We start from the raw sequence: 12,810 nt of genomic DNA, 5'->3' as shown, positions 1-12,810 counted from the left end.
GACGCGCGCTTCTCGGGGCGGGGCTCCCCGGCGCGCTCCGTCCTAAAGAAGCAGGGCAGCGCTCCCCGCCGCGGCCATTGGAGACGCGAGCCTTTTCCGGGCCAGGCACGCACCCAGCGGGGCTCTTGGTCACTGTGGTCTGCAGCCGCCTCTCCCGTGAAGGGAACACCGGCCCTGTCACCTACTGGGGCCGCCATGTGCCGGCCCTGGGACGCCTCCTTCGGGGGGCGAGCGGGCACGTAACCGCGCACCCGGGGGTCGCCTCCGAGCGGGGACGCCGAGGAGCGCGGGCGCTGCCCCCAAGCGAGCGTCTCCCGGAAGGAGGCCCGAGGCTCGGAACGAAGACCCGGGCATCCTGTTGCCGCTTCCCCCACGCGCCCGAGCCTGGGCCCGAACCACCGGGGTCCTGGGCGCCGGCCAGCTAAGGGGACAGAGCCGCGGGCCGAGAAGGCCCTGCAGGGCACAGGCGCGCCGTGCTCTTCGAGGCCCCGCGCCCCACGGGCCGGCCCCGGGCGCGTCGGGAACTGAGGGCTGGGCAGGCGCGGGCTGAGGGGTGGGGCCGGCGCGCTCCCCGCCCCGCCGGCTCCACGCTCCCCACCCTGTGCGCCCCGCCCCACCCCGCCGGCAGCCAGCTCCCCGCTCCCAGCAGCCGAGCGCCGCCATGGAGGCCACCGGGGTGTTGCCGTTCGTGCGCGGCATAGATCTCAGCGGCAACGACTTCAAGGTGAGCCTCGGGACGGCGGACGGGCCCCCCAACCCGCCCATCCGCTTCCTGCGCGCCCGGTACCGCGGACGGGCTCGCCCGGGCCCCGCCCCGAACCGACCCCCCCAGGTCTCCGCCTGGCGCCCGCGAAGGAGACCTAGGGCGGGCTGGGCGGGCGCACGCGGGGTCTCGGAGCCGCGTCGGGGTGCGTGGGGAACCCCCACCGGGCCCCTTCCTGGCGCCTGGCCCCGCCCGGCCGGCCGGTGGCCCGGTTCGGAGCTCTTGCTCCCGCCTCCCCAGCCCTCCCTCCCTCCCCTGTGACGTCACACTCCCAAACCGGGCCCTGACTCACGGCCGCGCCGCCGGCTCTGCCCTGCCCCCGCCTGCCTCCCCCATCTTGTGTGGGCTTGGGCACGTCACTTTCCTTCCTCGAGCTTCGCTTTCTCGTCTGGTGAAGGGGCTTAAAACTAGCCCTCTGGAGGCAGGGGTTAGTTGCTGTGGAGATGGTGGTGTCGAGCAGCTGGGCGAGGGCCTGGGTGGCAGTTGTCTGAGCAGCTGCAGCACTGATTGACCCGGGCCACCAGGAACCCGAGCGCAGCCCTCCAGCCAGTGGGGGGACGGGGGGGCACAGTGGTTCTGGAGGCCCGAGAATGAGACTGGCAGGGTTTGGGCTGGTGACCAGAGACGAGGCCCTGAAAGTTGTTGGCCTGGCTCCTGGAGGTTGATCCCGGCTGCAGGGTGGGGTGTGAGCAGGCTCAGGCTGGGCGCAGTGTAGCATGAGCTTGGGTCGTCAGCGTCCGGCGGCCCCGGCTGTAGCTGGGGTCGGGGGTTGGGCCAGGGCCGAGGAGACAGGCCGCCTTCCTGCATTTAACCCACGTGTGCACACTTGACCCCAGGCACAGGTGGCCACTTTTCTCTGCCCCCATCCCCACCATGCTCACCTGGGGTCCCCGTGTGTCTTCTCCAGACTGGGAGAGTCTGAGTCACCTGCTGGGAATGTGCCCGGAGGGGGAAGGGGATACCAGCCAGGGGCGCTGAAGGCACACGCTGCCCCAGGTTCACTGCCACAAGGGCTGGGGGTCCCGAGGTGGGCGTTTGAATATGGGGAGTGAAGGGTTGAATGAACTAACGAATAAGGCTGTGCCTGTGCAGGATGGGGCGCTGGGGCCTCACACGGGGAGTCAACCTTGCCACTAGCGGCCATATGCTGATGGCAGGGTGGGAGCACAGGCAGGGCCTGGACGCCAGGCAGAGGCATTGAGCTGATGTAACCACACAGGTAGGTGTGCGGGTGTCACCTGGAATAAGCTTTTTTGGGGCCGAGGACACAGCAAGAGAGACAGAGTCTAGGTCAGCAGCCATCCTGACCATTAGTTGTTCTTTACGACGCTTTTGTCATCAGGGGGTTTTATTAGTTCTATTCTATGGGGGAGGAAATTGAGGCACAGAGTGGCAGAGTGACTTGTCTAGGGTCACACAGCTAGTGAGAGGTGACTGCTGCTCTCAAAGGCTTCCGTGGGCAGTGGGGGCCACTGGGCGGTAGAGCAAGGGTACCCTGTCCCAGACTAGCCTTACCACGACATACTCCTCAGGGTGGCTACTTCCCTGAGAATGTCAAGGCCATGACTAGTCTCCGATGGCTGAAGCTAAACCGCACCGGCCTCTGCTACCTGCCGGAGGAGTTGGCCGCCCTGCAGAAGCTGGTAAGAGGCTCTGGGCAGGCAGGGAGGGTCCCCGTGGATGGGGCTGGCCAGGTGGGGAGAACCTGCGCAGAGCACAGACGTCACAGAGGAGGATGTTGACCACAGCAGAACTGGTGGAGAGGGAATGAGTACCCCATCCCGGGAGGTGTGCAAGAAGAGTCTGGGTCTGTGAGGGAGGGAAGGTGCAGAAATGGACTGGGCCTGTGTGGCTGAGGGCCCCCTGGATGGGGCAGCGTTGTGGTGGCAGATGGGGGCTCCGTGGATGCCCCACCGCCCAGCTGAGCCCCTCTCCCTGTCCCTGCCCAGGAGCACCTGTCGGTGAGCCACAACAACCTGACCACGCTCCACGGGGAGCTGTCCAGCCTGCCGTCGCTGCGGGTGAGTGCCGCCCGAGGCTGCAGACCTCGGGCCGGGGCCTGAGGGCCGGGCCAGCACCTCTCTGCACCCGCAAACTGGGGGGGGAGAGCATGCAGTAATGCCCTGTGTTGAGTAACCGTGGGGGAAGCGCTGAAAAACTCTAAATCCCACCCAGTTTGAACAATAAGTACTCTAGCAACTATTAACAGCTGAGTGCCGTTCCAGCTGTTTCACGAGCGCTTTTTATGTGATCTTCATCTCCTCCAGGTTCACAGGTGAGGACACTTGGCCACGGAGGCTGTGCAGGTCGCATAGCTGGCAGTGGTAGAGCTGGGATAGGGCGGGGTCGGGCAGGTGGGCGGGGCAGTTCACTTGGGCCTCTGCTCTCCATGGAGCCCCCGCCCCAGACCCTCAGGCCTCGGCGAGGGTTATTCCATCCAAGGTCGGAGCCCTGAGATGTTAAGGGCACAGCCTCTGGACTCGAGTTTAAATCTGAGCTCTGCCACTTCCTGGCCGCATGACCTTGGACGAGTTCCTTCCACTTTCTGAGATGGTCTAGCAGTGACCGCCGTGAAGCAACATGGTGGCACCACACAGACGCTGGGGCTGAGGGAGCAGCAGCGGTGGCTCTTGTTAGTGTTTTTGTCTCTTGCAGTCATGGTGCCATCACCTGGCCTGTCCCCTCCCCCTCAGCCATCCTGCACTAACTTCCTGCACTTTGGAAGCGTGAGCAAGTTTCAGCCCTAAGGGGAGAGAAAACAGACTTGCTTTGAGTCTGCGCTCTGACCTGTCTTTGGTTCAACCTTCTTCTGTACTAGAAGCTCTGACTCAGCTCTATCCCTGTCTTGCCCTTTGGGGTTGAGAGGAAGAGGGATTATTCCATCAGGAAAGGTTCCCGGAGATTCCGTGTGCTGGGCTCTGGGGCACATTTGAGTTGGGCTTTGAGGTATAAATAGGAGCTCATTGGTAGTCTAGAAAAGGCTTGCCAAGTAGAGAGATTACGAGTAAAAGCCAGAGTGGGAGAGCACTCAGGCCTGGCCTTGGTGGACTTCCAGAGGTGGTGTCCCCCTGATCCCTGTTTCTCCTGGGGGGCGGAAGCTAGGAGTCACAGACTCTCGTGTATCCCCAGGCCATCGTGGCTCGAGCCAACAGCCTGAAGAATTCCGGAGTCCCCGATGACATCTTCAAGCTGGATGATCTCTCGGTTCTGGTCAGTGGTTCCCTGCCACCTGGCCCTGTGCCAGCCCCACGGTCCAGTGCCCACCCACTGTGCTGGACCCTGGGGCCGTGGTGATCCCGTTCTACAGACGCAGGCACCTGAGACTTACAGGGGGTGGTGCCTTGTCCGAGGTCGCTGATGGAGTCAGATCCCTAACCTAGGCCCCCTTCCTCCCGGGGTCCCACTGTCTCTCTCTGCCCTGAAGCCCCTTCCTCTGCTCCCCTCTCAGTACCTCTCCTGGCCCTCGAGCCCGGCGGAGGCCTGGCGGGGTGGGACCAGCCCTGACGCCCCTGACTCGGCCTCGCCCCTCCACCCAGGACCTGAGCTACAACCAGCTGACGGAGTGCCCTCGGGAGCTGGAGAGCGCCAAGAACGTGCTGGTGCTGAACCTCAGCCACAACAGGTGCCTGGAGGGCGGGCTGGGCGGTCGGGGGCCCAGTCCCGGAGGTGGGAGCGTGGCCCTGACCCGGCAGCCCTCCGCCCGCAGCATCGACGCCGTCCCCAGCCAGCTCTTCATCAGCCTCACTGACCTGCTGTTCCTGGACCTCAGCGAGAACCGCCTGGAGAGCCTGCCCCCCCAGATGCGCCGCCTTGTGCACCTGCAGACTCTGGTGCTCAACGGGAACCCGCTGCTGCATGCCCAGCTCCGGTGGGCGCCCACCTGGCCCTCCCTGCCGGGGCCCCGGCCTTGCTGGGGGTCGCGTCTCGGCCGCCGTCGGCCTCGTGCTGTGGGCCCACTCAGCCCCGGGCCCCGGCCCCCGGCCTGAACGCTGCGTCTCCCCGCAGGCAGCTCCCGGCCATGACGGCCCTGCAGACCTTGCACCTGAGGAACACGCAGCGCACCCAGGGCAACCTGCCCACCAGCCTGGAGGGCCTGAGCCACCTCGCAGGTTGGCAGTCCCTGGGGACCCCTCAGCCCCTCGCTTCCTCACAGAGGAGGGGATGGTACCTTGCTTCAGTGAGCACCTCTAGGGGGAAGGGGTTGCGGTTCTGTCACGTTTCCTCCCGTTGTCACCGTGACGACTGGGAGTAACACCAAGTTACGAGTAGGCTTTGTGCTTAGACACCCTGCTCTGAGAAACCAGGAGGTGAAATCTTGTACCTGAGGCTACAGAGCCAGGAGGGGGAGCCGGGGTTTACACAGGCCCGCCGCCCCTGGAGCCCACCGCAGGGGCCCCGGCTGACGTGCCTACCCCACGCCCAGATGTGGACCTGTCCTGCAACGACCTGACGCGGGTGCCTGAGTGCCTGTACACCCTCCCCAGCCTGCGGCGCCTCAATCTCAGCAGCAACCAGATCGCGGAGCTGTCCCTCTGCATCGACCAGTGGGTGCACGTGGAGACCCTGAACCTGTCCCGCAACCAGCTGACCTCACTGCCCGTGCGTTGGGGCCCAGGGAGGGCGGGGAGGCTGCAGGCCGCCCTGTGCCTGCCCCTGACCCGCCCCTGCCACCTCTAGTCAGCCATCTGCAAGCTGACCAAGCTCAAGAGGCTGTACCTGAACTCCAACAAGCTGGACTTCGATGGGCTGCCCTCGGGTATTGGCAAGCTGTCCAGCCTGGAAGAGTTCATGGCTGCCAACAACAACCTGGAACTGATCCCTGAGAGCCTCTGCAGGTGCCGGGCCAAGGCTGGGCGGGGAGCATGGCGCAGAAAGCCCCAGAATCCCAGCCCCACCCTTCCACCTGCCTCCGTGGTCTTCGTGCATCATAGGAAACGGGAGGGCTTGAGTTGGCTTTGCGGTGCAGTCCCCAGAGCAGTCTCTGGGGGCATGCCAGTAGGGACGAGGCCAGAAGGACTCCACTGCCACCTGCATTTGGGACACAGTGCTGCTTCTGTCCCTTCCTAGAAAAAAGCGTCACCAGCATGGTCCCCGGCACTGAGGACGGAGGGACCCTCGGCAGCTTCTGGGTTAATTTGAGGGCAGAACGTGTTTTTTGATGCCCTCTTGTTCGCACCCAGGGGCCTTTAGTTCTTGGAAGGTGCTGCCCTGTAGAAGCCGCAGAAAGACCCTCCCGGTCACTCAGCTGTGAGGAGACCCCGGCTGCTCCCGTCTTTGCTGGCACCTTCAAATTGGCTGGTTTCCTAACTAGCGGGACTGCTTAGTCTCTCTGGCCCTACTTGCCTCCCCAACCCAGGACTGGAATGCCCCCGGCTCCCCGTCTGTCACCCCCCCTGAGGCCCAGCTATGTTGTCACAGGTGCACGAAGCTGAGGAAGCTGGTCCTGAACAAGAATCGCCTGGTGACCCTCCCGGAGGCTGTCCACTTCCTGACAGAGATCGAGGTTGGGCAGGCAGCTGGTACTGGGGAGAGGGAGGGATGGGAAGGGTGCGGACAGACCCCAGAGAAGACCGAGCACAGGGCTCCTGGAGGGGTGGCTGGTGCCAGGGTGAGGAGCGGGTGACCCACGTCCTGTGTCCACATCACGCTCGACAGCATCGCTTCAGCCTCATAACCAGCCAGTCTGCGAGGTCACACTTCACAGACGGGAAAGCCCAAGCCCACGAGGGTGGCTGCAGGATGAGAACCTGGGCCCTTTGGCCCCGGAGGTTGCAAAGAGCAGGGGTTTGGGGTGGCCGTGAGGTAGACCTCGGGCTCAGCGCGGGCTCTGCTTGCCCCACGAGGCAGGTCCTGGACGTGCGGGAGAACCCCAGCCTGGTCATGCCCCCCAAGCCCGTTGACCGCACCGCCGAGTGGTACAACATTGACTTCTCGCTGCAGAACCAGCTGAGGCTGGCGGGAGCCTCCCCTGCCACGGTGGCCGCGGCAGCGGCTGGTGAGCAGGGGAAGGTCTGGCCTGGCAGTGGGGGCTCTTCCCTGGGCCTCAGCTTACCCATCTGTAAATTGGGTGGGATGCGCTCTCTGGATGCGGGGCGTGGGGTTGACCCCTGATTGGCTGGACGCCCCAGGCAGGGTAGGGGGCAGTCAGGTCAGCTGTGTACCCCTCCCCTCAGCAGGGAGTGGGCCCAAGGACCCCCTGGCTCGCAAGATGCGGCTGCGGAGGCGCAAGGACTCGGCCCAGGATGACCAGGCCAAGCAGGTGCTGAAGGGCATGTCGGACGTGGCCCAGGAGAAGAACAAGAAGCAGGAGGTAAGGCGGGCCGGGGCTTAGCCTCTGCTCAGCAGTGCAACCCGGGCCCAGCAGGAGGGGGGGCCCTGAGTGGACCAGCGCGAGTGGCTGCACAGGGTCAAGCCACTATTATACCTGCGATCCCGATCCCAGGAGAGCATGGACTCTGGAGCGCCTGGGGGCAAGGTGCGGCGCTGGGACCAGGGCCTGGAGAAGCCGCGCCTCGACTACTCCGAGTTCTTCACGGAGGACGTGGGCCAGCTGCCTGGCCTGACCATCTGGCAGATGGAGAACTTCGTGCCCGTGCTGGTGGGGGAAGCTCTCCACGGCAGGTTCTACGAGGCTGACTGCTACATTGTGCTCAAGGTGCGGGGCCAGGGGCTACGAGGCCCGACCTGGACGGCTCAGAACCGCCCGCTCCTAGCCGTGTTCTGGGGGAGGGTGGGCGGCGAGGGCTCTGCCCGGGAGGCTGCCCAGCAGAAGCCTTGGGGGGGCTGACCCGGCCACTGCCCTGGCCTCCAGACCTTTCTGGATGACAGCGGGTCTCTGAACTGGGAGATCTACTACTGGATCGGCGGGGAGGCCACGCTCGACAAGAAGGCGTGCTCTGCCATCCACGCCGTCAACCTGCGCAACTACCTGGGCGCTGAGTGCCGCACCGTGCGCGAGGAGATGGGCGACGAGAGCGACGAGTTCCTGCAGGTGCGGGGGGTGGGGCCGACTGAAATGTATCAGGTGCTGAGCCCCGCGATGGCAGACAGCAGGGACGGATGAGCCGAGGTCAGGGAAGTGAGGTGAGGCCACCGGTTGGGAGCCTGGGTCAGTGGAGGCGAGTCCTGGCTCAGGTGAGGATAAGGAGACCAGGCTAGTTTGGGAGCTGGGAACTGGGTTGGTGGCTGTGTAGGAGACCAGGAGAGATGGGGAGCTGGGACCACAAGCTGCTAGAGGGTGGCCCACCGGCCGGCCATGAAGGAGGCGGGGCCAGGGGCAGGGCCAGAATCCAGTGAGCTGGGTTAGTGAGAGGTGCCGGCCTACCCGCCCGCTGGTTACACGTAGGTACCTACACGAGACGAGATTTTGGGCACTTCCACCTAAGTTTGCCTTCTTCCATAAACCCGCCTTGTCCTGTTCTCTGATACGCGTGTATCTAAGCTTGCCGTGTCCGGACACGAGCAGACGCGTTCACAGTTACGTACATTGTACCACCCCGTGTGTGTTTACGTCTGTAGACACAGATCTTGTATTTTTAACATCATCGTGGATTCGCAGCGTCTGACTTGGTTGCACGCAAGTCCGCCCTCCTGACAGGTAGTGTTGGGCGGGGGTGGGGGGACAGCTCGGTGAAAGTCGACACGCCCCACACGCAGGTATTTGACAACGACATCTCCTACATCGAGGGTGGAACAGCCAGTGGCTTCTACACTGTGGAGGACACGCACTACGTAACCAGGTGAGGGGGGTGTGGGCGGCACTGACCTGGACTCAGCTGGGAAGGATGGGGGGAAGGTATTGGGGTAAATCTGCCCCTTGTGCCCCCGCCAAGCCACTGTTGCTCTGGCCCCCAGGATGTACCGTGTGTATGGAAAAAAGAACCTCAAGTTGGAGCCCGTGCCTCTTAAGGGGGCCTCCCTGGACCCAAGGTGAGCCCCATGACGTGAGGTGGGGTGCTTCACCCTGAACCTTCTCCCCACCAGTGGGGGGCAGGGCTTGGCTCTAGCCAGAGAGGCCTTCCAGCCCTTGTCCTGCAGCGCTTGGCAGAAGGTCCAGCAAGGAGGGATTTGGGGTGGGGTCAGGCATGGGGGCAGCAATTGCCCGTGGCCACTGGCAGCCCCTCCCACCCCTCCTGTCCAGGTTTGTTTTCCTGCTGGACCAAGGGCTGGACATCTACGTGTGGCGGGGGGCCCAGGCCACGCTGAGCAGTACCACTAAGGCCAGGTAAGAGGACTGTGACCTGCCCAGACGTGCTGGGGTGTACCGTGCAAAGGAAAACTGTCACCCAAGGAGGAGGTGTGGGCTTCATCACTAAGGCTTTGCACTCGCCCTCAGGCTCTTTGCAGAGAAAATTAACAAGAATGAAAGAAAAGGGAAGGCAGAGATTTTGCTGCTGGTACAAGGCCAGGAGCCCCCAGAGTTCTGGGAGGTGCTGGGCGGGGAGCCCTCCGAGATCAAGAAGCACGTGCCCGATGACTTCTGGCCACCGCAGCCCAAGCTGTATAAGGTGAGCCGGGGGTGCGGGGCTGGCCTGACTTCACTGGCGGTCAGGCGGCGGCTGCGGTCTCCTTCGGGACCTCGGTGGGGAGAGGGTGCCACCTTCTGGGCAAGGAGTAGCTCAGCACGGGTCTGAGGCTGGCTCTGAGTGGGGCCGGGGGCACTGGTGTTGGGCTCTGTGCTTCCGGGAAGGCGGGGCTGGAGAGGGAGGCCAAGAAGCACATGGGTGCCAGACCTGGGGACCTGGCCTTCGTGCTGTAGGTGACAGGAAGGCGGGCGTGTTGTGGGCGGGAAGAGGACAGGTTAGAGAAACCCATAAGGACCTGGAGAGGGTGGGTCCTGGAGAGGGTGGGTCTACCCACCGTCTGCCAGCCCTTCTTCCACCGATAGGATTTTCTAGAAAGCATCTTGGGGTGGAGGGAGGAAGCCGGCCCGGAGAGGAGCAGGCTGTGGGCCTGGGTGCAGGGGCTGTTGTGGCCGGGGCTCGTGTTCCCCAGACCCAGCCTGGTTAAGCCCACCTCTTGCTCCTGCCAGGTGGGCCTGGGCCTGGGCTACCTGGAGCTGCCGCAGATCAACTACAAGCTCTCTGTGGAACATAAGACGCGGCCCAAGGTGGAACTGATGCCTGGGATGCGGCTGGTGAGATGCACAGGGAGGAGGGCGTGGGGGCTGGATCCCTTCTTGCTGGTGGCCCTGGTCTTGACCTCCAGCCTCCGGGGCCTCACAGCTGCAGAGCCTGCTGGACACGCGCTGCGTGTACATTCTGGACTGTTGGTCCGACGTGTTCATCTGGCTCGGCCGCAAGTCCCCGCGCCTGGTACGCGCTGCCGCCCTCAAGCTGGGCCAGGAGCTGTGCGGGATGCTGCACCGGCCGCGCCACGCCGCGGTCAGCCGTAGCCTGGAGGGCACAGAGGCGCAGGTGTGCGATGCGGCGCCCCCGGAGGTCTCCTCCCCCAGATCCCGCGGGCGCGTTCTTGCCCTGATCCTCTGTGGACCAGTTGGTTACCAAGCTCCACAGCTTCCCGGACCCCACGCCCGGGCCCCACTCCCCCACTCCCCCACTGCTCCACTCCCCCACTGCCCCACTCCCCCACTCCCCCACTCCTAGGCCCCCTAGGTTGCTAGGCCACACCTCTTCCAATTCCTAGGCCCCGCCCTGCTTCTCCAGGCCCCACCTCTTCCGCCTCCTACTCCAGCTGTGCCTTCTCAGGTGTTCAAGGCCAAGTTCAAGAACTGGGACGATGTGTTGACCGTGGACTACACGCGCAATGCAGAGGCCGTGCTGCAGGGCCCGGGGCTCGCGGGGAAGGTGAAGCGTGACGCCGAGAAGAAAGATCAGATGAAGGCCGACCTTACCTCGCTCTTCCTGCCGCGGCAGCCGCGCATGCCTCTGGCGGAGGTGGGCACGGGGCTGGGGCGCAGGGCGGGCGGGTGGGCTGGGCTGTCCCGCCGTGACGGGTGGGGTCGCACGCAGGCGGAGCAGCTGATGGAGGAGTGGAACGAGGACCTGGACGGCATGGAGGGCTTCGTGCTCGAGGGGAAGAAGTTCGCACGGCTGCCCGAGGAGGAGTTTGGCCACTTCTACACGCAGGACTGCTACGTCTTCCTCTGCAGGTGCCTCCCCCGCGTGCCCCTGGCGCCCCCCACCCGCCCCTGGTGCTGGGGGCTCAGCCCTGCCCACCGCCCTCTGGCCCCGCAGGTACTGGGTCCCCGTGGAGTATGAGGAAGAGGAGGAGAAGAAGGCGGGGGCTGAGGACAAGGAGGGAGAGGTGGCGGCGGCTGAGGCAGAGGAGAAGCAGCCCGAGGAGGACTTCCAGTGCATAGTGTACTTCTGGCAGGGCCGCGAGGCTTCCAACATGGGCTGGCTGACCTTCACCTTCAGCCTGCAGAAGAAGTTTGAGAGCCTCTTCCCTGGCAAACTGGAGGTGTGCCGACCACACCCCCAGAACCCGGGGAGGGGGTGTCCCTGGGACTCACCCAGGGGAGCCTTGCCCCACCAGGGAGCTGCCCCTGACGGCTTCCGTGCTCCCAGGTGGTGCGCATGACACAGCAGCAGGAGAACCCCAAGTTTCTGTCCCATTTCAAGAGAAAGTTTATCATCCACCGGGGCAAGAGGAAGGCGGCCCAGGGAGCCCTGCAACCAAGCCTGTACCAGATCCGCACCAATGGCAGCGCCCTCTGCACCCGGTGCCTGGCTGCGGGGCGCAGGCGTGGGAGGCCAGTGGGCTGTGTCCCGCCTGGGCTCCCTGCTGACCTCTCCCTCCCCCAGGTGCATCCAGATCAGCACCGACTCTGGCCTCCTTAACTCCGAGTTCTGCTTCATCCTCAAGGTGGGGCCTGGCGCGGCAGGAAGCGGGGCAGGGCGGGGCTGCGGGCAGGACGTGACCAGGGCCCTCGCACACCCAGGTTCCCTTTGAGAGCGAGGACAACCAGGGCATCGTGTACGCGTGGGTGGGCCGGGCGTCGGACCCCGACGAGGCCAAGCTGGCGGAGGACATCCTGAATAGCATGTTTGAGGCCTCCTACAGCAAGCAGGTGAGCAGGGTGGGTGGCGCACGGTGGGTGGCTGGGGGAGGGCCTTCGGCCCCGAGCTGACCGACCTTTCCCTCAGGTTATCAATGAGGGCGGGGAGCCTGAGAACTTCTTCTGGGTGGGCATCGGGGCACAGAAGCCCTACGATGACGACGCCGAGTACATGAAGCACACGCGGCTCTTCCGGTGAGGACGGCCCCGCCCCAGCCCCCAGTGTCCCCCTCAGTCCTGGCCCTGCTGCTGTGACCCTCAGCCTCTCCATGACCCTTGACCCCCAGGTGCTCCAACGAGAAGGGCTACTTTGCAGTGACCGAGAAGTGCTCTGACTTTTGCCAAGACGACTTGGCAGATGATGACATCATGCTCTTGGACAACGGCCAAGAGGTGAGAGCCCACCACCAACCCTGCCCGTTCGGGGAGCCCTGCCGTCCCTGGATGGGAATTCTGAGGCCGGGCGACCACCTCCCCCGCTGTCCCCACAGGTCTACATGTGGGTGGGGACTCAGACAAGCCAGGTGGAGATCAAGCTGAGTCTGAAGGCCTGCCAGGTGAGTGGGGGAGGGGGCCGAGGCTGGGCCTGGGGGGGAGGGGCTGAGGCTGCAGGTACGCACTCACCCATCCCACCCACCAGGTGTACATCCAGCACCTGCGCTCCAAGGAGCACGAGCGTCCCCGCCGCCTGCGCCTGGTGCGCAAGGGCAACGAGCAGCACGCCTTCACCCGCTGCTTCCACGCCTGGAGCACCTTCCGCCCAGCCCTGACCTAGGGCAGCTGCCTGCGTGCCCTGTTGGCCATCACAGGCTCTGTGGAGGGAGGGAAAGGGCCTGTCTGTCCACCACCTGCCCTCAGTGCCAAAGTCCCCAGCAGCAGCAACGGGAGTAACCCCGACCAGTGCCCCGAGGGGCCTGGGCAAGTGGATCTCCACCACTGTGAGCTCACGTGTGATGCCCCCTCGCCTGCCAGGGATAAAGCAGGTGTGGTTGCCCTTTAAGAGATATTAAATGCTTTTATTTTCAAT

The 12,810-nt window shown here is 64.6% G+C and overlaps 1 protein-coding gene across 3 annotated transcripts; it reads left to right on the top strand.

Annotated features, from left to right (window-relative positions):
• Positions 1-661: 661 nt before the first annotated feature.
• FLII (FLII actin remodeling protein) lies at positions 662-12,809 on the top strand (the record flags this gene model as incomplete). 3 transcript variants are annotated; one of them, XM_079724733.1, is made up of 30 exons in its annotated part: positions 662-724; positions 2,296-2,406; positions 2,713-2,784; positions 3,893-3,973; positions 4,300-4,385; positions 4,470-4,631; positions 4,769-4,872; positions 5,187-5,362; positions 5,441-5,598; positions 6,182-6,266; positions 6,611-6,758; positions 6,940-7,073; positions 7,206-7,418; positions 7,575-7,754; positions 8,420-8,502; positions 8,618-8,692; positions 8,904-8,987; positions 9,099-9,270; positions 9,795-9,899; positions 9,988-10,179; positions 10,471-10,659; positions 10,735-10,874; positions 10,960-11,185; positions 11,293-11,447; positions 11,530-11,590; positions 11,667-11,795; positions 11,872-11,978; positions 12,071-12,176; positions 12,275-12,340; positions 12,424-12,809. In XM_079724733.1, 30 exons carry the CDS (start codon positions 662-664, stop codon positions 12,556-12,558), a joined length of 3,798 nt encoding a protein of 1,265 aa, XP_079580859.1. In that variant the 3' UTR covers positions 12,559-12,809. The 3 variants fall into 3 exon arrangements, with proteins under 3 accessions (XP_079580859.1, XP_079580858.1, XP_079580860.1); XM_079724732.1 differs by having other exon boundaries at positions 6,937-7,073; XM_079724734.1 differs by lacking the exon at positions 4,470-4,631.
• Between the last annotated feature and the right edge of the window lies 1 nt (position 12,810).

Source organism: Hyperoodon ampullatus, assembly GCF_949752795.1.
Source record: "Hyperoodon ampullatus genome assembly, chromosome: 19".
Classification (NCBI taxonomy): Eukaryota; Metazoa; Chordata; class Mammalia; order Artiodactyla; family Ziphiidae; genus Hyperoodon; species Hyperoodon ampullatus.
Note: the sequence above shows the minus strand (reverse complement) of the source record. Positions and strands in the feature narration are given on the sequence as shown.